The 27,851-nt window shown below is 33.8% G+C and overlaps 1 protein-coding gene across 7 annotated transcripts in view; it reads right to left on the reverse strand.

Moving 5' to 3' along the window:
- Positions 1 to 1,375: 1,375 nt before the first annotated feature.
- Positions 1,376 to 27,851, reverse strand: part of NR3C1 (nuclear receptor subfamily 3 group C member 1) — a 112,019-nt gene continuing 85,543 nt past the window's right edge. For 6 of the 7 annotated variants that reach the window (XM_077137300.1, XM_077137298.1, XM_077137297.1 and 3 more), the window contains exons 3-9: positions 24,665 to 24,831; positions 21,868 to 21,984; positions 16,845 to 17,123; positions 15,725 to 15,869; positions 13,060 to 13,190; positions 5,403 to 5,560; positions 1,376 to 4,908 (exon numbers count right to left, since the gene is read on the reverse strand). In XM_077137300.1, coding sequence (XP_076993415.1) covers positions 4,756 to 4,908; positions 5,403 to 5,560; positions 13,060 to 13,190; positions 15,725 to 15,869; positions 16,845 to 17,123; positions 21,868 to 21,984; positions 24,665 to 24,831 — 1,150 coding nt within the window. In that variant the 3' untranslated portion in view covers positions 1,376 to 4,755. The remainder of the gene's footprint in view (positions 4,909 to 5,402; positions 5,561 to 13,059; positions 13,191 to 15,724; positions 15,870 to 16,844; positions 17,124 to 21,867; positions 21,985 to 24,664; positions 24,832 to 27,851) is intronic. The other variant, XM_077137303.1, reaches the window with a different exon arrangement.

The following is a 27,851-nucleotide window of genomic DNA, read 5'->3' on the forward strand; positions in this document are numbered from 1 at the left end:
GTAGTTTTATTATTCATGTTGTATCTTCAGTATTTATCATATGGTAGCAAAAATTTGATGCACATTTGATGGGTAAGGCAGATTTGGCTTTGAAATCATATTATCTTTCTTAGTAATGGAGCTCTCTTATAGAGCAAAGAGCATTTATAGGAAGGTCTGTCAGGTCAATCACCAACTCAGGGAAATGACCTGAAACCAGTACGTTTGGAAAATACAGAATACATTGTATAGAACGGTTTCCCAAACTCCCCTACCCCACCATTATCTTTTATATTATGAAACATTGCTCTGACTTGAAGTGTTATGCCTCTCTCATTAGGGAAAGAGTTGATTTTAAAGTAAGTGCCGTAAGGATTTTGACTAGATTAACATTTGTTTACATAGAATGTTATCTTTCATGATAAAGACTGATCTTTGGAGCATCTTTGGGAGTGAGTTCTTCTTCCCTATGTACCCTTTGTAGTAATTGGCACACAACCATTTGAGGCATGGATAGGATAGTCTGTAGGTCTTTGGCACCAGGGTTAGGTAATTTTTGAAATTATGGTGTATTTGCATGTAAACATGCTGATATTTAAAATGTCCACTTTACCATCTCAAGGTTTCTGAAGAGGTAACTCTACCTTCAGTAGAACAAAGAGAAAAAATGAAGGCAAATTGGAACTACACAAGTTCTACAAAAGCATGTTGGAGTCACATAATGAAAAAGCAGATTTTTTATTATGATGTTTCTCCATATTTGGCATTGCTATAAATGGCTAGCTAACATTTACTGCCAATTCAGTACAAATGTGTGGTTTTGTAATACCAGAACAGCAAATTTAAATGAAAAATAAAAGTTAAACATATCCACACAAGATTTTACAGTCTGACATTTCACTGCGTAGGTAAAAAGACATTTTTTTTTGTACTACAGATTATTATTCAGCATGAATAAAAAACTACAACTTTTATCTTTAAACAGGAGTCACTGGTTTTAATTTTTACACATTTTAAAATTACTGTGATAAAAAATAATGAAAAAGCTTCTTAATAATGCCATACACAGTATAATATAGATTTGTCCCCATTATATAACATTTGTTTAATATACAAAATAGAATATTGACAAACTTGAATCTATATGTAGAGTTAAGCAAGTTATTTGAGGAGGGTATTTCATAGAGCCTTTCATCAGAAAATAAGATCCTTCTTTCAGGCATTTTCTAGAGAGAATCTAATCCATTTCTGAAAGCCCGGTCTTGAATCCTTGGTGGACCAGGCTGATTGGTAATAATCTGGAAAATTATGAAACTTCTATCCACAGTGTTTTAAAGTGTTCTCCATACACTTTTATTTTCCCTTCCAACATTGAAACAAGGCACATAAAAACACATTCATCTATAGCTACATTTATTTGGTGACCAACCAAGATTGAAATCTCACTGAGGGCTGCCATTGGTTCTTGCATTTTGACAGATCAATGTGTAATAATGTTCACTCCAACGTGATAGTGTTGTAGGGCATTTAAAAGGGATCTCAAATAATATGATTTAATGATTACAGGTTGTATAAATAAGTTAAATTAGAATTGTTTATCCTTCCGTACCCCCCAGTATTTTGAATTGAGGCTGGCTTCTCTTCATATGCATACCCAAAACTCATCCTTACCAAGCTCTCCATAGACATCAATTATGTTGATTTATCTTTTGGATCACCAAGTTTTGTTCTGTTTCCCAGAAGGCAGGTACTCTTCTAGGTTTTAGACAATTGGATGTATACTCAAAAAGCATTATGTCCTTAGTTCCTCAATTCTTTTCAAAAAGTATTCCACGGTAAGACCTAAACACTGAGCGGGTCACTTTTTTCCAGCAGTGATTTAAAAATACTTTCCAGGATCTCTGGTGAGAGTTACATAGACATGTCACCAACTCTCAATAAAGTTATTACAAATTTAAATGATTTGAGATGGCAATTTATCACATGCACAGAATGTGAAGCTGCTTTCATATAGCACCATATCTTTTTTCACTTAAACCCATAATTATATTCAGACATAATAAACATATACTTCTTATTTACCACTATTCTGAAAGAGCACAGCCTCTTTTACCATGTAAAGAACAGCCTCCTATAGTTGATTTATGAATGTCATTTGATTCTCTGTTGAAAACAAAGTCCTACACTATCTTTTTCACTGAACTCTATCTTTTGAGAGCTGAGGTTGTTGGGACCAAAAATAAGATTAATGTGTGATATACTTTCTGGTTTTAATGATATATAGCCTAAAAATGAACAATAATTCACTTTTCAGAAGCTCTTTTTGAGATTTAACACTGTCATCAATGATAATTTCAGGCGGTATTACTTAGGCACCATAAATTTTCACATCTAGTTGGGTTATAGACCATCTTAAAATACTGTGAGATCAATTTAAACCATTACAAAAGGAACATTCCCTTTTACAGATCATTCAAAAAGCAAATGATTACATTTCTTTTATTAAATAACTTCTCCAAAATATTGAAAATAACAAATAACATTCAAAAAGCCTTCAAAGAAAACAAAAACATGTCCTCATTTTATTTGGAAATGAACTCTTGTTGTAGGATAGAAAGGAATTAGTGTATTATTGGCAACCTATGAGATTCTGCACTATTTACATATTGCTGGTACCTCTAAGTGGATTATTGCCAAACTTCTCAAGGCTCCGTTTTTTCTGAACTGTTGGAGAGCCTGCATGTGAAAGTAAGTGCTTCTGAGTGTGGAAGCGCCACCTTTCTGTCCCCTGTTTATACTTCAGCACAAGGAGAGATTCAGCAAACCAAATCTCAGCTGGCCACGCATTGCTGGAATGAGAAGGGTGGTCAGAGTGGGGGCAGAGGATTCCTTCCTCTGTGGTCTAATGGAGATGGGGCCTCAGCAACCTTCACTGCACACGTGACCAGTCTCCATCTCCCCCTTCCACAAGAGCAGTTCTGTTTGGTTTCTGAGACCATTGCTGTCTGTATAAATGCTTGTACACACTAGAAATCATATAGGTTATCCATCAACATTTCTTTGACCCCTACAAAAAATATATAACATGTCGTGATAAAACAATCTCATCTAAAAATCATTCTTATTTTATACTATACAAGCTATTTTACAATCATTTTAATAAATTGCATGTAAAGCTGCAGTAGCCCTTCCCTTCCCAGATTAGTGAATACCAATATGATATATATCTGAAGCTATAACTAAATATAAAAATATATTAGAAGTTTCATATGTTTAATATTAGATTTTCAGTTTCCTATTACACAAAGAATTTGGCCACCTTGAACAGAAATCAGATTTCTTGTGGTGTAGTAAATATGTTAGGTTTTGAGTTTACAGGAAGCTGGTAAGGTACGCACAGAAAGGGCTACTATAGCTTCTAATCTGTTTAAAATGATAATTCTCAATAGTGAGGAGGTGAAACTCTATGGCACACATAGGGATGTATAGTTTTACAAACGTGGAATCTGACATACAGTTCTAAATCACAACAATCAGTAGCTGAGCTTTCCTGTGCCACCAGGAAAGAGAAACCAATTGGTGACAGATGGGAATGTGAAAATGGGTATCTAGCCACTTTTGCCATATTACTCATTTTTGATGGGTAAAGTTTAGTGAGAGGAATTACTTAGTCTGATTAAAAATCCCTCAGTGTATTACAGCTGGTTATCTGGAATCATAACTTTTAAGAATTTATACAAACTACTACAAAAGGTCCTGACAGTTGACCAACTTTCTTACCATCTAGCCATTTCAGAGAAGGGGCATTAGGTACAAATAGGGCCTCTAGTAGTTTTCTGTTGTTGTCTTGTTTGTTTTGTTTTTGTTTTTAACTAGTCTTTTGTAACCATCATCCACCGTTTACCAAGCAGGTCACTGGACCAGGTACTCTATACCGCCTAGGATGGTTAGTCTGCACAGCCTATACAGTTCTCCACTGAAGCAGATATATACAAAATATTAACTTTTTTGACAAGGATACTGGAGAGTTCAGTCAATTTTTGTGGTCTTCTGATAGCTAAGTGCCATCAGGTTAGAAGCACCAACCCATTTTCACACAGAAGATTAATGTTTAGAGTTTACTTAGGAAAACTATGAACTAGCTGCCCATCTTAAAACAGCTGTACAATAGGCAAATTGAATACAAAAATTATGTAAGAAAAAATGAGCAAGCATAGTTCACTGAATATAAAGGAAATTGTTAAAATCAGACAGTAAGCTATAAAAGGCACAACTTCCCTTTTCTGATATACACTTGTAAACTTTTTCAGGTTTCCATGCATAAATCAAAAAAAAAAAAAGGCTATCCTAACTATACAGGGGAAATACACCAACAAAAAGTCTAGAAATTTTATCCAGCCAACTGTGAAAAGTATGAGCAGAAAGTTCATCACACAGACTTTGGGCACTGGTGGTTTAGGTGCTACCCTTCTCTGACAGTGGAGATTACCTCCACATCATCATTTCTGATTTTCAGGATACACTACCTAATGAATTTCACTTCTTACTTTTCCCATTATTAAAACAGTGATAACTCAACTTCTTCTGTTGCTAAGTCTTGGCCCTCTACAAACCACATGTAGTGCATATTTAAAACAAGACAAAGCAAAAACAAAACAGAAAACAAAAAAGGAAAAAGGCAAACAACAGAACTGCTACAGGATAGATTGATAGCTTGTACAATAAAAGCTATAAATTCAACTTTCTTTAAGGCAACCTTTCAACTTATTAAGGCAGTCACTTTTGATGAAACAGAAGTCTTTTGATATTTCCATTTGAATATCTTGGTATCTGATTGGTGATTATTTCAGCTAACATCTCTGGGAATTCAATACTCATGGTCTTATCCAAAAATGTTTTGAAGCAATAGGAAAGGAGGTTTTCAACTACCTGCAAGAGAAAATATAGAGATCAGTAGGGAGGTCTCATGCTTAGTTAGTCCCTATTATTTTAATTTATGTGACACAGAGAATACACCAGCCTCTACTGGAATCCCCCAAGTAGGTTAACTGAGTTAAATAAAATGAGCACTCAAGTACAAAATACATTTTAAACTTTTAAAAAAATTTCTTTGTAGAATTATATGGAATTAAGAGTTTCTCGATGAACTACAGTCCATAATATATTATTCCAATCTAAATCATTAATCATATTTATAAAGATAGTGCTGTTAAATTCTCTGACAGCATCAAAAGTCTATCTGCATTTAACTAGATTTAGTGGTATTTCATAACTGACCTTAGGAAAAATGTTTAAAGTTCACAAAATGAACTAAGACCATTACTAATACTCATAACTGGGGAAAAACTTATCTTATATACACTAATCACAGCACTGTGTCCCAGAAAATCCTTCTTACATTTGGCTTTGTGTTTGACACTTACTTCATGCATGGAGTCCAAAAGTTTTGTCAGCTGATAAAAACGTTGCCAGTTCTGACTGGAGTTTCCTTCCCTCTTGACAATGGCTTTTCCTAGCTCTTTGATGTACGTCATTCTAATTTCATCAAACAGCTCTTGGCTCTTTAAGCCATCCTTAGGAACTAAAAAGTTGCGGTAGATTAGAGTTAAAGAATTTTCCTGCTATAATAGCACACTTCATGACTTACATTGCCTATATACTATTAATGCATTCTCAAATATAAACATTTTCAAAGGATTATGAAACTGTAGTCAAAGGAGAGGATAATAGATATTGGAGTACTGCACCAGAGGTAAATCACTTCGTTTCTCATCTATAAAACTGAGCTGGTGGTAACATCTTTCTCCCTAGTCCTCAAAGCCATTTTGAAGGTCAAATGAAATAATGAGTGAATTTTTACTTAACCTTGATTGTCATTTTGCACTTGAGTTAAATTCTAGTACTAAGTCAGGAGGCTTCATCGGCAGTGTTAATCCACCAACTGCATTGTGATAAGGTATCAACAGTGAATTAGAACCTTAACATCAGCAATCAATGAATTTTACTAATCAGTGTGTTAACGTACTGAGTTGATAGGATTCCATCTCAAAACAAATAGACTTGGAATTTTTTAATGTAGCCTATTTACTGGAGAACAAATGACTGTCTTTCCATATGTACCTAAAAATAAAGAAAATAGTTCATAGATTCTAGATTGTAAAATTATCAAATCAGTATTTTTTATATTACTGTTCAAAAATTGATACTAGTAAAAAAAGTACAGTGAATAGAGGTTTCTATTCACTATTTTATTCTATCTTGCGACTTTTGTAGAATGCTATGTTCTTCCAAGTGTGCTTTTGGGAACACTGATTCTTATTAATAATAGGGATAAAAAAAGATATGGTGACAAATTTTAAGAAAGGCTAAATGCTTACTACAAATGAAGTGAGGCAGCTTTCTTAATTTCAGGATTTCTCATAGCCATATGACCCGCCAAGCATAAAACAGTATATACACTGTTCCCCAAACTTCACCACTGCTGAAGTTTTGCAAAATGCTGATATAGGGGCAAAGCAGTGGACTTAGAAGTAAGACATCTTAATTTATTGCTTAGCATGTGAATCTGAGTATAACCTCCCTGAATCTGTGCTTTCTTAACTATAAAGTTGGAATAACCATCCCCAGTTCTGTCTTTTTCACTGAGTTTTGATTATGATTAGACCAAAGAATATAAATGAGAATTCTATAAGGCAGTATCTGGCACTTCAGATAAGATGTCAGTATTGATGTGAAGATGAAGGCCATTTAATCAAGTATGAGAGCCTACCATGTAAAAAAAAAATGGGTTAATTTCACACATTTGTGATATTAAAGATAAATTATTGCTAATTTTAAAAATAGTGATTGCTTATTTATAATCCTTTCCCTGCTGAATACTATTACTTCTAAGAGTAATTATGGGTGGAGCCCAATTCAATATCTATATTTAAAAGCATCTTATACACCCTAGATTTCTGGGTAAATGATACATTGTTTTCTAATTTTCGATGGTAAAATCACTGGCTTATATCCACTCCTAGTCTTAGGGAGTTAAGTATTGTTTGAAATTATCCTCCTCCCATAAACAACTAGAAAACTGGACAAAACATAAAAAAAAACTAGACAACTAACTTTAAACACTGGACAGTAAGCAGTGCATGGCAATCACTATTTTTTAAAATTCTTTTGCCAATGCCTTGCTATCTTGATTACTGCAGCTTAATAGTAAGTCTTGTCATTATTAATAGTTCTTTGACTTTGTTCTTTTTAAGAGTTGTTAGGTATTCTGGGTCCTTTATTTTTCATATAAACTTTAGAATCAGTTTCTTAAAATCCACAAAACAACTTGCTGGGATTTTGATAGAGATTGCACTGAATTGTAAATAAAGTTGGGAAGAATTGACATCCTAACAATACTGATTATTCCTATCCATGAACATGGGATATCTTGTAACTTATTTGTCTTTGATCTCTTTTAAGTTTGTTGTATTCCAGAAGCAGGGTTTTTTTGGGTCAATTATTTTTGGATTTTCTACATAGACAATTGTTTTCTTTCAACAAAAAGAGTTTTATTTCTTCCTTCCTGATCTGTATACCTTTTGCTTTCTTGTCTTATAGCAATAGGTAGGACTTCCAGCATGATGTAGAAGAGGAGTGGTAGGAGAACATCCTTGCCTTGTCCTGAATCTTTGGTGGAAAGTATCTAGTTCTCCCTTTAAGTATGTTAGCTGAAGGTTTTTTGTAGACATTGTTATTGATTTGAGGAAGTTCCACTTTGTTCCCAATTTACTGAGAGTTTTTATCATTAATAAGTATTAGATTTAGCAGACGTTTTTTATGCGTCAGATTTTTTCTTTAACCTGCTGATGTGATGTTACATTTAACTGACTTTGAAATGGTGAATCGGCTTTGTATACCTGGAATAAATCCTACTTAGTCCTGATATATAATTCTTTTTATACATTGTTAGATTTCACTTGCTAATATTTTCTTGAAAATGTTTCCATCTATGTACATGAAAGGTATTGGCCTGCAGATTTTCCTTTTTTTGTCTTTATCTGGTTTTTACATAAGGGTAGTGCTGGCCTCATAGAATGGGTTGGGAAATGTTCCCTATTTCTATTTTCTGGAAGAGATTATAAAGAATTTGTATCATTTCTTCCTTAAATATTGGTAGAATTTGAAAACATTTAGGACTGGTATTTTCTTCTCTGAAGATTATTACTGACTCAATTTCTTTAATGTAAATTATCTATTTCTCCCTGCACAAATATTATATTTTCAAGAACTGGTCCATTTCATCTAAGTTATCAAATTATGGATTTGTTCATAAATATTCCTTTATTGGCTTATTAGTGATAAATAGTGATGCCCTCACATTCATTTCTGATATTAGAAATTTCTTTTCTTGATTAGCCTGGCTAGAGATTTATCAACTTTATTAATCTTTTCAAAGAACCACCTTTTGGTTTCATTGATTTCCTGTTTTCAACTTCATTGATTTCTGCTCTAAGTTTTGTTCATTTACTTCATTATCATCATATTATTCATTTAATTAAATCATTATTATCATATGAGTTTATTATTTCATTTCTTCTGCTTGCTTTTGGACTTACATTGTTCTAATATAAGCCAAAGTAAATGAAAGTTGAGATTACTGATTTTAGTCTAGATCTAATATATGCATTCACTACTATAGGTTGCCCTCCAAGTTCTGCTTTTTTCTGTATCCCACATAATTTTGTAAATTTTGTATATTTTACACAATTTTGTATATTTTCATTTAATTTAAAGTATTTCTTTTTAAATTTCTCAAGATATCCTTTTTGACAAATGTGTTATTTAGAAGTGTGTTGTTTGACCTTCAATTATTTTGGGATTTTCCATCTATCTTGATACTGCTGATGTTTAGTTTAATTCCATTATGGTCTGACAGCATACCTTTTTTATGGTTTCTACTCTTTTAAATTGGTTAAGGTGTGTTTTATGGTTCAGAATATGGTCTGTCTTGGTGAATGTTGCATATTAGCGTGAAAAGAATGTGTATTCTGCTGTCTGTTGGATGGGGTATTTGATAAATGTCAATTAGATCCAGTTGTCTGATGATGCTGTTTAGTTCAGCTATATCCGTACTGATTATGAATCTATCAGTTAATTATAGTTAGCCATTTTAAACCTCTGTTAACAGTGGATGTTTATTTCCTCTTGCAGTTCTCTTAAGTTTTCTTTTTTGGTACTCTGTTGGATGCATACACATTAAGGATTATTATGTCTTCTTGGGGAACTGATCCCTTCATCATTAGTAATGCCCCTCTTTATTTCCTACAAACAGTTTTCCTTGCCAGGAGTCTGTTATCTGAAATTAATATAGCTACTGCAGCTTTCTTTTGATTAGCATTAGCATGGTATATCTTTTTCTACCCATTTACTTTTTTTTTTTGCATGGACAGGCACTGGGAATCAAACCGAGGTCTCTGGCATGGCAGGTGAGAACTCTGCCTGCTGAGCCACCATGGCCTGCTCTGCATTTACTTTTTAAACATACTTCTGAACAGCTTTATTGAGATATAATTCACATAGCATACAAATCACTCATTTAAAGTGTACAATCAATGGTTTTACATATTTAAATCTGTACAACCACCACCACAGACAATTTCACAGTCAGGGTGTTATAATATTTTAATCACCTCAAAAAGAACCTCCATACCCTTTAGCTTTCGGTTTTATAGCCCACTCTCTCTTTCCACCACCCTCCCAGCCCTAAGCAATCACTAATCTACTTTCTGTCTCTGTAGATTTCCCTACTTTAGATATTTCATATCAGAAGACTCATACAATGTATGACCTGGCTTCTTTCACTTTGCATGTTCTCAAATTGTAGCATGTCTCAGTACTTCATTCCTTTTTTCTGACCTAATTATATTGCATTGTATAGATGTGCCACATTTTATTTATCCATTTGTCTACTGATGGACATTTGGGTTATTGCCACTATTTGGCTTCAATGCCCTCTAATTTCCTTGCTTGTTTTTCTTCCCTGTTGTCTTTGGGTTTCCATAAGAACTTCCTAAACAGAGTCTGTGTCTTGTAGCTCTCTTCAGTAGTAATTGACTGTTACTACATTGCAGCCCTGTTGATGTGGCACTCAGGCGATGGGGTGGGAAAATATTCTATTATTTTATGGTTAAGTCTCAGTTTTTTAATACCAACTACCAACCTTATTACATTCTAAGTGAAAAGAGAAGCCTGCCTTCAGTTTTCAATTGTTTTTTTCTTCCCAGCAACTTGGGAAAAAATTAAAAAAACATTCCATTATGTTTCTTCATTAAAACTGCCTCTCTTTTGGAAATCTTATTTTTTTTCCTGCCTCCTTGATGATTTTTGTGTTAGCTTTCCTGTTTAGCTAGAACTTAAGTAATGGATTGAAGTTCTTGGATATGGGGTTTGGTGTCTTTTAACAACTCTGGAAAGTTCTAAGTCATTAAGTCATTATCTTTATATAATGCCTTCCCCTGTTCTCTTTCACCTTTCACCTTGGATCTCTGGTGATTGTGCTAGACCAGAGTTTTGCTTTCTCAACTAGTATACTGTAGATAGGCTACTGATGTAATAAGAGAATGATTTGCCAAGCTGTACTCCACTGCCTTCAAGTGGTTTCATCCATTTATCCCAGTATGCTTTACTACATAAATGCTTTTTTTGATGTTTGTTATGACATGAAAAGAATTGTGAAGCATTGTTTTACACCTCAATCATATCGCTTAGCTTGTTCATTTACATGCACACACACACATTTTAACTGTATTCTGGCTAATTTTGTCAGATTTGTTTCAGTTCAAATGTCTTTTCAAATGTGTATAATCTACTTTTAAATTTGTGACTTTTTTTTTCTAACCCTTATTTGTAAAACTAACTAAAAATACTAATTTACCAGGTCCTGAAATTTTACGTTGCTTCAGAGCACAGCTTACCTCTTTGGGTTCCTGCCTTCACCTATTTTTCTTTCTTGCCAGCTGATCATCACAAGTAGGAATTTATTTATTTATTTTTAGTCCAGTATTTCTAAGTAGGAGATGAGATTAGGGTACCTATTCAAGTATTCTATTAGAAATGAAAGTCTAACATTTTGTCCTCATTTTTGCAGTTATGAAGTTGTTGTGAATACTGACGTTTCCTCAAAGAAATGGAAGATTAATTTCCATTGAACCTCTGGTCACAATATTTTCATTTTCTATCATTATATAACTTTATGTGTGTTTCTGTTTAAAGACGCTCAATTTAATATATATTGTTGATTTACTAACATTGAACAAAACTTATCTAACATATATACTTTCTGTATAAGGAACATCACAGTTTCCTTGCACTTTTGAACACTAGATAGCACTTTAGCACTATATTTGTGGCATTTACACAGTGATACACTGACAGCACAAAAATGCAAAAATATGGCACTAAATATACCACGAAAAGGACACTTGTTTACAGTATGGGCATTGAAACAAGAAAACACAGTGTGGCCTTGTTTGACCTCAGCTGGGAACATGCACAGCTTGGTCAAGTGCTGGGCAGCGTGGATTTTCTGCTGCTTTGTGCATGTCCATGAATGACCACAAAAGCACTGTAAATACTGTCTTTTGGGGTCACAAATAAATTTTAACAAGTAGATGAGTTTACAAATAGGAAAAGAAACTGTGAATAATAAGGATCAACTGTCTATCTTTAGGAATGTATTTTCATCCTTGACACGCTAACCCTTTTCAAATAATAATGTGATACATACTAGCTCAATGTAGTTTTTCTTATTATCTACAATGCAAAAATAATATACAAAGCTCAGTGAATCAGTTAATGGATAAAATTTAAGCTATTATTTTAAAAATACAGTGATTAGTATACTGATACTGAAAAGCCACCTTATGTTATTGATCAGAATCATAATTAGAACTTTAACATGCTGTTTATTTAAATAACATCAAGCTCATCAATTATTTATGGTCTCTAAGTTCTCTTAAAAGCCTACTGCCATAGGTAAAAGTTTCTGGCAATGGTCTTTACTTCAGGATTTTCTAGTGAGTTGTGTAAGTTTCTCGTCTTGATTGAAATATTAGTAATACTCCTTAAACTCATTAACATAAACTTTTTGTAAAGCAAAGCTAGTAAGAAAGCATTAAAATTGATCCATGCCTTGGAAAAAGTTCCATAAAAATAGTTGTGTGCAATATTCATAGCTTAAAATTATTTGGCAACTGTAAAGCCACAGTTACTAACTAGATGAAGACATTAAAAAATTGCTAGTAATTTTGTATAAAGAAAGATTCAGTCATTAACTCAGTATTTTACTGACATTTATCTGTTAATGTAATTTACAGGAATGGCCTGAAGTTTACAATACCTCCTGATTCACAGACCTTCTTTTATTAATTGTTGAAAATGCCACTAATACAGATAAGACACTTAATAGTTTTTTAGTAAGTGATGTTTAAGTGAGCTGAAAGTAATCTCACTAACAGTTTAATCATATCTAAACTTTCAAGATTGTTTGTAAACTCTTGTAATTTTCTAGATAGAACACTTCTCAACCTTCTGGAGCCAATCAGTTTATTACTAACAGTAATAAAGCAAGCACACCTTTTCTAGGATGTATCTTTTCTTCTATAACTTCTTAAACATAATAGTAGTCATTGTATTTCTTATACATAGTAGTATTCATTGTGGAACTAAAAATTTTGACCAAGTAATAAACATAATAATAATAAAAAAAAACACCATTCTAGTAGGCTTTCTTTCTCTATTTTCTTCTATAGTGTGCTATTAAAAGTCACAAAAAGGAAGGGGACAGGAAGGGGAAAGAAGTCCCGATCAACAGACTCCTGTACAGCTCATATACCTCCTACACCTATTTGTCTTATTAATCTTGGTTTTGTGGACTGTGCCTTACTAAAATTTACACTTATGAAAATCTAAGTCATCTGAATAGCAGGAAACAGGAGTAGAGTTGGTATAATAGTATGTGTATATAAATAAATCAGTGCTTCTAGACTTTCATATTTCTTGTTTTTGACATATTTAGGAAGGAGTAAGTAGTCTACCAACCTGAAGAGAGAAGCAGTAAGGTTTTCATACAGAGATACTCTTCATAAGATACCTGAAGCCTGTGTAACTCAGAGGCAACAAATAACATATGTTTACATTGGTCATACATGCAGGGTAGAGTCAGTCTCTGCCTGTGAAAGACAAATATCAGTGTTTGAATTAGAAAGAAATAGTGCTAGTTCCCAAAAATGTACATTTTTTTTGTTTTGTTTTGTAAAACTATGGCTGCAAAAAGGAAAACTTAACTGTTGCTACTAATGTTAATCGTCTAGAGAAACACTTTTGGAAAATTTTCCTTCAAACTTGTCCCTGAATCTAAAGTGTCTAATTTTACACTGGAGAAAATAATTTTCTACCATGCCTTGCCATGTCTTTATCTGGTTAAGTGTTTAGAACTTATTTCTACAAGGTTTATTACCAGTTAACTCATTTAAGTCAAGGTTTTATAAAAATAGCATTTGAGTATGGACAATATGCAACACAATTTAGAATCTACCTACTTGGAAATAAAAGGTATGCTTATTATTATTATTATAGGACTTTTATTCAGTTCTAATTTACATGGTAAAATTATATTGTTAGAAATTTATCGTTTTTCATGTTTAAGAACAGATTAGATAAAATACATCTGGACGGGGTGCATAGGTAGTTCAGTGGTAGGGAGATCTGGGTTCAGTTCCCAGACCATACAACCCCCCCCACCCCAAAATATACATCTGGACACACCCATTTGTCAAAATGCTAAGGTGGAGAACTACTTTAGATGGAGCTCATGGTATCCCTCCCCCAACTGATTCCCTCTCATACAAGGTCATTAGTTTGACTCACCCCATCAGAATATTGGCAAAGCTATTATCTCTTGTTGTTCACTGTTATAGCCTAAGCTCCTAGAAGAGTTCCTGGACCTTAGTAAGTACTCAGATATCATTGAATGAATACTCTACTGGAAAGTAAGAATCACCAATGAAGAAACGGCATGAATTTTTATTCAGAAGGGAATCCTGAAATCTCTCCTTTAGGTAGTTCCCATTTATCCACCCACATATGTTGCCTTGGATTACCTAGCAGTAGTATAAAGGAATGCCCTGGCTCTAGAATTACCATCACAACCTTTGACTTCTTGCGCAATGCCTACGAAGGTCTTTGAAAATAAATGGGGCTATCTCATCCAATCCCTATTAACATACTTACAATAATGGTAGCTTACTACTTCATAAGGCAAGCACCCCCATTTAACACTCAGCTCAAATAAATGCTTTTCTATAACGTCTACCTGTTATTTTGGAGTCTGGCACACTCAACAGAGAATACTCACTGTATCTTAATAGAATCTTTCTTTTCCAGCTATCATCTCATTCAAGTCTCCTTTTCTCTTCCCTTCTAACAGTCCCTCTTTATCAGTCAGTGTTAATTTCCAAATCCCTTGCCATTCTGGACACATTCCAGGTTGTCAGTGTTACTCATACCCAGTTCTGAATACAAACTACTAATGATGGACTGACTCTCATAGAATACAGTGGGACTGTTATACTAATAATGTGGTTTAAGATTTTATTAATTTGTGAGGAACTCTTACCGATAGTGTTCAGAGCTTACAATTAAAGAAATCCCATTTTCTTTTCTCCATACAATCACAAATTTCCTCTATTTATTCCTCTGCCAAGACCATGGGTATGTGAGTGTGTATATGTGTATATGTATGAACTCCCTGTTTACATTCTAATAAAATAGTAGTAATGCAAAGTGGAAAGTGATAAGAGCTAGGAATATAGAGCAGAGAAGTCATCTCTGGTAATGCTGACATCATAAATTGAAGGTATGTTTGAAGAAAAGATCAGTGAGTGGGAATGAGAGCAGATGGAGCCAAGTTCCGGAAAGCTGGAAATACTATTTTGAGTATGCACTGTGTATACTGTGTATTCACAGTACAGAGACAGTGAAGACATCTGTGTGTTGGTGAATTATGTAATGTGATCACAACTGTGCTTTAGCATGCACAAAAAAATTACTATGTGATGAATGACACTGGAAGTAGAGAACTGGTGAGGAAACAACTATAATGAGGAAAGGGAAAAGGGACACCTGAAATATATCACAGACAGAAGCACAGGCCTAGAGGGTGAGAGGACAGTTATTCTTATAAAATCTTAAGGTTTGGTTGGTTCTCTATCAATTTTAAAATAATTTTGTTCCCATATTCTTTTCAAGTCATAACAATGAGCCAATCTTGCCATACAAGGAAGGAGATACCTCTTGTCTCTAGGTCTGTATTTCTCATCTCTTCAGCCTAGATGTCCTTGGCTGTAATTGTCCTTCTAGAAATGAGATCAATGAGTTTTATCATGCTCTTTTTCCTGGAATCTGGTTATGTAATAAAAATGATGCTACAGTGAAATCTGTTATTTGTCACAGGAGACTTTACTGACTTCAGAGATGCCAAATGTTTAAAAAGTTGTTCTTAAATATTTCTATGTACATTTGCTCTGCATAACAGTAGGCTAGCTCAAAGCATTAGGACAACTCACTTTCAAGTTTGCCCAGGTTCCAAGATAACCAAGTAGGATTGATTTAGTTCTGAATTTTCTTAGTAGTAGTCCATCAGTAAAATATCAGCAGGTTAAAAATAGCCTTTGAATACAGAAAAAAAATGACTCATATGACTTACTCATTAATAATGAGATCAGGAGCAAAACATAGCAAGCTTCCACTTGATTGTCTGTATGATCTCCACCCCAGGGCAAATGCCATGAGGAACATCCATGAGTACTGCAATAGGGTCATTTGGTCATCCAGATGTAAGTTCCTGAATCCTGAATTAAGAGAAATAAAGGTATGAGGAAATACACTACTTGTTAAAGAGAAGATCAAAAGCCTTGTTTTGGGGGCCCACTAATAAATAGAGGAAATGAAGCACTAATTGGGCAGTTTTCCTTTATCACTCCACATGGTCTGACCAAATCCTCAGATGCTGATGCTTTTAAAACCACTTAATGTAAGAAAACTTAGATCAGCCAGTTTTGCCACCATTTGTCTATTTAAATAAACATCTACTGAAGAACAAAATAGAAAGATGACAGTGTTGGCTTGAATTTAAATTAAAATGAATCTAAATTTAAAAAATTCCCTTGATGTTCACACCTCTTTCCTTCTTGGTGGAACAGAGACGATAGGAGGTCAATTTACTTCATTCTCCTTTTGCACCCAACTATTTGTGTGAACATAAGCTTGCCAGTTCCCCTATTCTTCTGTAAAACTGGGACTGACACTAACATTGACCTCTGCTGTTCTACATCAAATCCAATAGAGGAATGTTTATTTTAAATTATCCTAAATAATATATTAATTAAAATTTACATTAAATGTGTATCATTTCATTTGATGCAGTTAATATTTTATTTAGTGCATTTTGATGAACTGTCAACATACCCGATTTTTATCAATTTTACATATAACCTGGTTTAAAAAGTTTTACATTAGAGGAAAACAAACTGAATTCCTAGAAATATTGTACATTTTCTTCATCTTAAAAAGGAATTTTGAGTAAGTCTCCTAACTCTAGTTCTGATGTCACATCATCCTTCTATCTGGGATTACTATTATCTAGGTAACAATCTGTAAACTAAGGACAATGTGAAAATTTTATTTTAGATTCTGCACTCTCCCATATTCTGATTTTCCCCTACTTAATCCCCAAAACTGGGCAAGAGAAATATGTTAAAGAGCCAGAGAATTTTTAAGAAAATACAAAGGTTTGTACTGTAGCTCTCTCATTTTCTGTATCTTACCTGGTATTGCTTTTGCCCATTTCACTGCTGCAATCACTTGCCGCCCACCTAACATGTTGAGTGTGGTCATGATCCGCCAAGTTGAATCTGGAACAGTACTGTCATATCCTGAATATAACACCTCGGGTTCAATGACCTCCAACAGTGATACCAGAGTAGGGGTAAGTTGTGGTAATGTGGCCGGAACTATTGTTTTGTTAACAGAATTTTCAGAAGTTTCTTGTGAGACGCCTGTAGTGGCCTGCTGAATTCCTTTTATTTTTTTCTTTGTTTTTCGAGCTGTGGGTATTAAAAATTTATACACAAATGAATTGTAATGGAAAGCTTGGGGCTGCACAGTTTATTCGAGAGAGATTTTTAATTTCTGAAATTATTCAGACTGAAAGCAGAGAATAAACACTTTTTTTCTTAAAGCTAAAGGAATCCATTCTTTTATTAACTTCTTCAGTGGTTATACTTTATACAAGGTAAATTTTTTTGTTATACAACACTATGTTAAAACAATCTAAACAAGTCACATCAGTAGATTCTTCTATGAATTGATTTGTCTCAGTTTGACTCCAAAGTTGAAATTTTCATTGGTTATATTAAGCAAATTACCTTTACTTCAATGAAAGAAAGAATCTGTCTATGCTTGTAATAACTGACTAGAAATTGCAGTTTAGGATTAATCTAAAAACATTTGGAGAGATGAAGAGAAAAGCTTTACATTTCTTTACATGGATTATCAAAAGGAAATTTTTTATATTGATGCTTCTATAAGCCTAAAACATCCATTTTCATACTATATATAAGATAACTAAGGCTGTCTTGCTATCTTTTATCTCTGACTTTGTCTGGTACAGCCTAACTAAATTGCAACATGGAGTCTGTAGTTTTTTTAATAAACACATTCATACTCCTGAAGTTATCTGCATCAGTGACTAGGTAAGAATATCTTTTAAAGAGAAAATACTCAGTGCTCTAAGGAAGGGTATGGAATATAATTTGTATGAAAGTCAGGGCTGCACATTATTTTGCTAAGGTAAAAGTAAATGCCAGTCACCTTTAAACATAAAACTGTTAGAATCTCTCTCCCTAAAATGACATCATATATAGTTTGTAGAGGATGAATGTGGTGGGAGGAACTATATCTTAATGTCCTATGTTAGAAAAGAAAACAAGAGCCTGTCGTTTACAGTAAATAAAATGGTCTCATTTCTTATTGTGCTCTATGCTGATGACTGTGGCACTGAAAAATCTGAGAATTTTTAATCAGCATTTCAAGAACTTTGACAGACCTAGTCTTAACTTATTTTACCATGCTCTATTGGAGACACAGTATGGTATACTAGTAAAGAATACAAATTCATAACCAACATGTTTGGGTTTCAAGTCTGGCTCTGTCATTTAGTGGTTAGGTGCCTGTGCAAGTTACTTAACCTCCTGTGCTATGTTCCTCTTCTGAAATATGAGGATGTAGTACCTACGTCACTGTGTTGTGGTGAGGACTAAGTCATTTAAAACATCTAAAATGCTTAGAACAGTTCTTGGCACATAAGTGAGTGCTATATAAGAACTATCATTATTTCAACTTGTAGGAGCATATGCTTTTAGAATATTGTAAAATCAGATGGTATGACTATGTAGTTTAAACTATATCAAGTTTAAAAAAGGAAGAGTTGATCATGGTGATGAATATACAATTATGTGATGATATTATGAGCCATTGATTGTACACCATGTATGCAGTGTTTGTATGTTAAGAATGTATGTGCTTGTACGTTATATAAATAAAATTTTAAAAAAAAGGATTCCTTTACTTAAGGAATGCCTTTAAACAACCAAAAGTATCTCACTGAAACCCAGATTTCAAAAAGATGAATGCTCTTTGCTGACAAAGTAAAAGAAAATGTGTATGTCACAATTGTATACACTGAAATAGTATACTAAAAACTTCAATTAACCATAACTTGAAGTTATCTAGAATGTGTGTTCCTACACATTAGAACAGAGAGGAAAGGATAATGACAAGCCGGATGATTTAAAAAAATTCTTTTGTGATTTAGTATATAATTAGTTTAGTTTCTTACCATTTATCTACAGTCTTTATGAGAGAGCTGATACTTTTGAATAAAGCTCATAAATGCTATGAACCCAATTATGTTGTACTGTTAAGAAAGAGCAAGAAAGTATACTAACACATTTTTAAAATATCTTCAGCACAGGGTTGTTAATTGAATTAATTAAGCAATCACTAATTTTAAATAATTTAGTCAAATTTTACTGTACATAAATACCTGACCCATTAGGTCTTACAATAGATTAGTCAATATATGAGCATTATTCATGAGACTGTGATAGATAAATCTATGAAGAAATCTTATTTAATTTAAAACTTAAGTTTAAAAAATATTAGATAAGAAATCTGGTAATGCATAAAACTATTTATCTATTATAAGCTCCATTTGACTCTTTATACCAAAATAAAGCTCTACTTTGAAATGATTACTATACAAAGTGAAATGAGTTCAAAATATTTAGGATCACCATTTTAAAAACTTAACTGTATTCAGGGGGTATGAAGGTATTTCAGTGGTAGAATTCCCGCCTGCCATGTGGGAGACCTGGGTTTGATTCCCGGCCCATGCATTTCCCCCCAAAAAGTTTATCTGTATTCGAATGCCAGGCAGTTCAAAGCAGTGACCAGGTCTGCTTAAAATAAATCTTGGGTTTACTCAATATGGGGCAACAGTATCAAAATTTAATAGCTGCTGTACTGTTACATTTATGGAGAGGAACAGCCTCTCAGAGAGCTAACTGATTGCTTCTGTGAAAAATTTAGTCTGGGGCTGTCATTGAAACTGCTTGGCTTAGCAGCAACACTAATGAATAAGAGAATAATTCTAAAGATTATTAAAGAAAATAAGCATGAAAAACATGGTTCCCTCTATCTTTCTTATGTATATGGTCTGCCACACATGCCCAACAAATGTTTGGCAGCATGCCTATTCCAAAAAGTTTTTCTAGTTATACTGGGATGATTCAAAGTAAAAACGAGGCTTTCACACTAAAACCACGCACATACACACACAAACCATATGAACTTAAGATTTTTTTAAACCTTTCAATTGCATGATATGTGCCACCTAATATCTAATATGTTATTAAATGACAAATGGGAACTTTTTTCTCTTACATAGTATAAAAGTGGATATAAGGTTAGTGTTGGACCTACTCCGAGATCTTTCTAATATGAGGATCCAAAATAACGTCTTTGAATTAAAGAATGTATATCAAAGACTAGTATGTAGTAGCTCTTGACAAATGCTAGTATACCCACTATTCTGATATCTTATATTGACAACTTATAAAGCAAACAATGTGTTTTTATAAACACAGTATTTTGAGAACTCATGGGTCAAGTTGTACATTTAAATTGTACTCACTCAAAAGAAAAGAAACAGATTCCGACAGACTTTCAATAAAAGACCTGATTAGAAATGGCATTGACAGTATGCTTGATTACAGAAATAAGATGTCACTCACCAACTGATCTTCTTTTAGTGAGATAAGGGAAAAAAGGCATAACTGTTGTTAATTGTAAGAGGATGAAGAAATGGGATAAACTTAGTAACATGAATCACTACTTAAGTGTTGATTTAACTTATTTCTTTTGAATAAAGGATTTCCTTAAATAAAGAAGTGCTCAGAGAAACAGCATATGTTTAAAGCTCAACGATCCAAGTTAAACCTGATTTGTAGTTGGGAAAACTCCTAAAAATGTTCCTGAGCAAGTAACTGCACAGTATTAGCAATATGATAGAATTTATTTGGGTTTTTTCCTTTGAGTCAACCCATTTTAAAATATGAAATAGCTGAGATGAAAGTTGGGGGACCAGAGATTAGCAGAAAAATTGAGGCGAGAGAGCCAATCACAAAAATATGTATGTGTACTTTCTTTTAAAAGTTAAAATTTCTTTTCCTTTCCTGCCTTCCCTTCCCAATCTATACAAAACCATCCCTGTCATTCACCTCCCCAGTTTCAAGTATAATCTGCCTTTCAAATTCCCTAGACTCCATTCTTGCAAATGAATGCACATAGACACCTTAAATTCAAAATATCTAAAAGTGAATACATTGTCTTGTTCCTCCCCATAAAACCTTTTCTTCTTTTGTATCACTTATCTCAGTTAATGTAATCATCACTCACTCTGTTAGCCAAGGTCAGACTAATTCTTGACTCCTTTCCTTCTTTCTCACACTTCTCTAAATCTAATTAATCACCAACTCTGGTTAATTCTGCCTAGAAAGTAACTTTTATATTTAAGTTAATGCTTAACATGTCAGTACTATGCTGTCAAATTTAAGCAATTTGATCATACTTAGAAAAAAATTAGGATAAATGATTGGTCGTGCCACAATTGCTTGTATATATGGGGAAGGATGATTAATTTTATCTATTTTACTCTCAGAGTAATAAGAAGTGTCTCTCTATCATTTACCTTGCATGTGGTTTGGGGAATGCAACTTTTTATAACCGCACCTATAAACCTACTTCATATTTAAAAGTACATACATATACAGTGTGCACTAGATAGCACCAACAGTTAGTGTCTTATGGTAATCACAGTGCATCTATTTGCTCTGATATCACTTTCTTTCATGTAGATACTGCTACAGTTGTTTAATTGGTCTCTCTGTACAAGTAGTTTTCTAAAATACAAATCTGATTATGTCTCTGCCTTTAGTTATTATTTATTTATTTACCTAGTTCCTACTCAACTTCTAGATTTAAAATTTAATATTAGTTTCATTATAACATAGTTTCTTTTAATATATAATCTGCAATGGCTATAACAAGGATTTGGTAAATAAACAAGCAGAGTATGGCATTTTGTTGGGCAGTAATATAAACATGCTAGCCAAGCACGTATATACCATAATGACTAAATTATGACATCTGCTTACTTGTATCTTAAAAAGTAAAATGATGCATTTTTCTATGTAGAGACAAATAGTTCCTTTCAGGTGTTTACATTACCTTCCAGGTTCATTCCAGCTTGAAGACATTTTCGATAGCGACATGCTGGGCAGTTTTTTCTTCGAATTTTATCAATTATACAATCATTTCTTCCAGCACAAAGATAATTATGCTGTCCTATATGGAAAATAAAGGCACTATTACAATTTCACAGGTCTTAAAGGCTTTCTGTTTTTGCTTTGGGTGGCAAATAGCCAAGGCCCAAAGGCATTGATTAAGGAAGGTGTACTGCCATTATAAAGCTGGGAGGTCAACTTAAAAAAATTCTTATTCTGCTCAACAAACTGAAAACAGTTCATTAAAAAAAAACACTTCACTGAAATATACATATAGAAAAATGCAGAAATCGTAAGTGTACAAACTAATAAATTTTCACAAACTGAACACCCCCATGTAGTCAGCTCTGAGATCAAGAAACAGAACAGTACCCTACAACTCTCTTCCAGTCATTATCTACCAAGAGTAACCACTTTCTTGATTACTTTTTTTTTGAACAGCTCTTTCTTTAATAGTTACAGATGACTGTTATTACTATTTTTTTTGTCTTCTTCACCTAATGCTAAGGGAGGACTAAAGAAAGAGGAAACTGCTTTAAAAATATTGTAGGAGTTCCCAAAGGAAAACCACTTTAATTCAACATTACACCACCATAGGCAAATGATTTCCAATTTTAAATCAAGTGATCAGTAAAGAACAGTATTTAATCTTGTATGTTAATGTTGCCAGAAACTTGTCAGGTGAATCACAGACTTGGCAAAGTAGAGTACTGTAACTACTGTATATAGACCTTACAGAGATTTGTTCATTATTTCATATGCTTTTACAATGTAAGAATGTTTGAATTCACCAATGGCCCCAAATATAAATTTAAAGACCATTACTGTCTAAAGTCTTCTGGTATCTAGTGTTAAATAATGTGTTAAGAAACAGAAGTACAGTTTCTGGTAAACATTTTAAAAGAAAATTTAAGAGAAAAAGACTAAAAGTCTCCCCTTCTCCCCAAATGCATATTCATGTTTTACTCTTCTTTTCATATGATTATTGACTGTTGAAGAAAACTATCTGAGGATCTGCTGGCCTGGCAAATTTGGAAGTAGTCTCCTAGAGAAGACCACCACTGTCTAAACATTCACTAACTCGACGCTAAGTGTTCATGTACCTTACACTAGATAGAGGGAACTTCATAAGAATCTGAAGGATAATTTTCAAGAATAAATCATATTCAAAGAAAAGAGAAGAATTATAATTATCAATTTACTAGGATGAATATATCTTTCTGATTTCTGGAAAAGATCAGTTATGTGTAGATCAACCTAAGACTTGACTTGAATGTAAACAAACTATATTCCCTTCTTTCTAATATGATAAATCACAATGCTCTTTAAACACTAGTTTCGGGTAGATGTTTAACTGTATCAGGCTCAATTCTTTGTCTTGGAGGAATAGGCCACAAAGGACTAATGGACTACAATCCAGCTTTGTTCCAGAGCTTCTCTCCAGTGCCAAATGTCTGTACCAGCTGTTTCAATTCCTTTCTGTGTCTCTCTAAGTTTCCTAGCTTTTCCACTTGGACACAGAACTACTAACCCAATAATTCTATCCTCTATAAAAAGGAAGAAGAAACAACAGATGTATCCATAGCTGAAGCAGTTACAATACAAAGATGTTTTACCTTGTAGATTCCTAAGTCATTATTGTTCCATTACTGGGAGAGACATTTGAAAAAAATTACTCATTCCTTAAATCAGAAAAATTCCACTGCTTGCTTGCTTTATAGTCAACCCAGAATGTGTGTATTATGCTAATACTGATTTCTTTATCCCAGGTATATCTTGAACACAATTAGGACTCCAAGCTGTAGGATCAGCTGCATTGTACTTTAGTCAGTGTGAAGTTGAGCAAGTCTGCTTGCTTCTTATCTAAAAAATGAAGAATTCCAGCTAGTGGTCACTATTTCACAAGGAATGGACACCTACCACTGACAGCCATTCCTTTTCAGTCCTTTTGATAAGACAGTGAGTCCTCTCAGTTTGGATTCCTCTGTTTTCTACCTCTTGGTAAATTCCCTAATTCAGAACAATTGTTAGATGAAGAGTCTTGTTTGTTAATACTGCATTTACATTTAGAGTTAAATCTGTTTTTGGTGCAGGAATCTAATTGTTGTAGGTGTGATAGCCATCCTCCAATATGGCCTCCAGTGATCCCTGCCTCCTGGTATTCATACTTCAGTGTACTGTACCAACATTCATCTGTGTGACCAATGAAATATGGCTGAAGTGATGGTGTATCAATCTGAGGATAGGCTATAAAAGACATTACAGTTGTGTGTGGGTCACATACTCTCTGTCTGGGGGAAGACAGCTGCTACATCCAAAGCAGTCCTAGTAGCGGTCCACATAGCAAGGAGCTGATTTTTCCTTTTGGCAGCACTTGTATAGTTAGTGGCTTTGAAACCAACTAGTTTATGGGAGTTACAATCCATGATTCCTAAACAAGGGAGCACTGTGCTACTGCCCAAACTTGAGACCATAATTTCACATGACAACACTTCATCATGTTACCCTCTGCTCTCTGACTAAACTCTGTTTTATCAACTTATGCTTTTCTATTTTCTTTGTTCTGCTTTTGTTGTTTTCTTTACATAGCTTTCCCACCTGAGAACAGAGGAGTCACCCTCCCCTCCCCACTTCACTGATATCTAAGCTTTAATGAGTTTTGCAAAAAATAGAACTTCCAAAGCCTACTTTGAGAACTAAGAACTAAGTAGAGGAAAAATAAAACTCTTCAAAACACACACTACCTTCCACTGCTCTTTTGAAGAAAACTTTACAGCTTCCACAAGTCAGGACCCCATAATGACATCCTGAAGCTTCATCAGAGCACACCAGGCAGAGTTTGGGAGGTGGTCCCGTTGCTGTTGAAGAGCTGGATGGAGGAGAGCTTACATCTGGTCTCATTCCAGAGCTAAAGGAGGAAGAAAACAGTGTCATGGTTTCAAATGTCAAAGGAATATCAAAATACAGTTATTTTACATTCTCACTCCACAGTCAGCATGTTTATTCAAATAATGTTATATATATTCTTTTATACAAAATTAAGAATGAATTCCTTTCTTTCGTACTGTTGGGTAAAGAGAATGGTGTGTGTTGTGGTTCACTTGGCAATTATAATTATTAATTGCTTAGGTTTTATTTATTTTTATGGAGGTATCATTTACATACAATAAAATTCACCACTTTTAAAGTGTACAGTTGATGGATTTTGTCAAATGTGTAGTTGTGTTATCACCACCACAATCAAGAGATAAGGCATTTCCATCACACCAAGAAGATGTCTCCTATCTCTTTAATTTCTTAGAACGTCAATTTCTTTTCTAATTTTACCACTACAATCAAGAGATAGGGCATTTTCATCACACCAAAAAGATGCCTCCTATCTCTTTGATTGCTTAGATCATCGATTTCTTTTCTAATTTTAAGATCCTATACAGGTTTCTTTCTAAATACAATTTTACACTTTTACTCATGGCCTCTATTATGGTCAAAACTTTTCAAGATCTTAAGTTTGGTTCTATACCTCTCATTCCTAATGTCATCCTAGATGAAACCATATTTCTTATGACTTAGAAAAGACTAATCCAGAAACATTACTTGTTTATAATTCCCCCATTTGGTCTGTAGTTAGATTAGATAAAGCAATAGGCTTTCAAGATTAGATAAAGCAATAGGCTTTCAACAGCGAGGACAAGTCTGCCCTCTCAACTCAATAAGGGTGTGCCTTGGAACAAAAGATGGAAAATGTGAATCTGCTTCCCTCAGAGCTTGTTTTTTCACTGTGCAAATTTCTCATCGGGTCAAGTGTTTACTAGTGTTTGAAGATACATATCCTTTGTTTGAAGGTACATATTCTTTTCCCTAATTTATTTTAAATTTTTTTAACTACCAAAATGTTGAAATTATTATAGAATGAATATATACCCTTTACTTATATGACAAAATGTTAAAATATATGTTTATGAAAATATATCTTTATATACACTAAGACACAGTGATCCTTCTGCTGGAGAAGAAACTATTACATTTCATAATAGATGGAATGGTGGCTTCCAACGCTGTTTCATCTTAATGGATTTTCATCTTATATGCTGACTTTTGGACCAAAACTGTATTATCATCTCATATGCTGACTTTTGGACCAAAACTGTATTATGTAGCTAAAAAGAAATTTTAATATCCTGCTTATAATTAGAGATCACCATTCCTTATCTGATTACGTGTCCTCAAGCAGGCCTTCAAAAACATGGATGTTAGCAACCTGTTGATTTTGGAACTCTGTATATTAAAATGTATTATTTATCACCTACACAAGACTGTTCATTCACATACCATGACCTTTCTCTGGACTTTTCTTAATTTGTCTATTTCTTAAAGGAGATGGCATTTAGGACTGGATTCAGGTTGGGTGTTTATTATTTGCGCACATCTCTTTATCATCCTTTATTATTACATATTTTTGTTTATTCTACCCAATAACAGTACTGAATCTCAATTACCAGTATGCTTAAACTAATTCAACTGAGCAAATGAAATTTAAATTGTTTTGGTTATCATCATGGCTAGAAATTAAATTTATTAAGTAAGAAATACTTCTTCTTTGGTTCCATTATAAGAATAAAAGTTAAAAGGTAATAACTCTAGAATGATAATTTTCTTTTATAAATGTTACTGTAAGTAATTAGTCTAGTAAATTCAAAAGCTTCCCCTAAATTCTGTCCTCAAAATAAGTTCCCTTTTGTAAGTCCATGTTCTTCCTTATTAGGAAAACTATATCATTATAAAAACACAGGATAAAGAAGTTAAAACCGTTTGCCCATGCCTATTTCAGTTCCCTAACATTATATCACCTTAATTGCCTTCAACTTCCTGCACCTTGCCAACCCTTTGCTTATATTTAAAAGGTTCAGTCAACAGAGTAGACTAACAACAGGTTCCCACTATGCCAACTTCTGGGAATAGACCCCAGGTTTTCATGTTGTTCTCTGAACACTATCAGGAAGAATTTCTGAATGCTTCTGTATCACAAGGCATTGTTTCCCTGCTAGATTTGGGAGAGTGGACTAAGTACGCACTGAAAGCCTACAATAGAAAAGAATAACCTGAAATGATTCTGTAGGTCTGTAGGTCTGGCCCAAGCCGCCCTTGATAACAGAAGCTTGTGACAAACATAGAGGAGCTGCTCTGGGCCAGGGTTTTACAGAGAAATAAGGAGGTCCTGAAGTGAGTAAACAGAACGGTATGTTGAGGAGGCAAAAAAATCCCCTGTTCTGAAGAGCTCAATGTTTAAATTTTTGAATATCTAATTTTTATATTTTCCCAATGTTACATAAATACATAGCGATTTTTAAATTTTATACAATATTTTATAGTGCTTTATAGTTTTAAGACACCATGAATATAATCTTTTATCCTCATAACAATCCTGTGAAAAGTATATCATCATCCCTCAATGAGGTCATACAGGCTACAGCAGCCTATTTGATCAGGGAATCTATTTGTGGTTAAATTAACTTGTTTCAGATTCCAGTTGTACTACTTAACAGCTTCTCTGAACTTGGGTAGGCATCTATTATTCTGAGCTTCAGTTTCTTCATCAGTAAACTGGTAAGGACATCACCTGTGTGTGTGTGTGTATGTGTGTACTGTGAAAATAAGATAATATATAGAAAGTCTGGCACATAAGTTCTGCCTGTAGCAGGTACTCAATAAATGTTCACTGTTTTCTTCCAGGGTAATTGAAGAATTTATTTTTAAAAAACTATGTGAGGATTATGTAAGGGAAAGGTGGTATTATTAAGTTTTAAACTTAAGACAGTATTCTCAAATTCTCTCATAAATTAGAGCATGTGCAAAACATGTTTGGGCCACTCAACTGTGACCTACAGATGACAAAAGGGAACATTAAATACAAATGATTGCTAAAGCAGT

Source organism: Tamandua tetradactyla, chromosome 20, assembly GCF_023851605.1.
Source record: "Tamandua tetradactyla isolate mTamTet1 chromosome 20, mTamTet1.pri, whole genome shotgun sequence".
Lineage (NCBI taxonomy): Eukaryota > Metazoa > Chordata > Mammalia > Pilosa > Myrmecophagidae > Tamandua > Tamandua tetradactyla.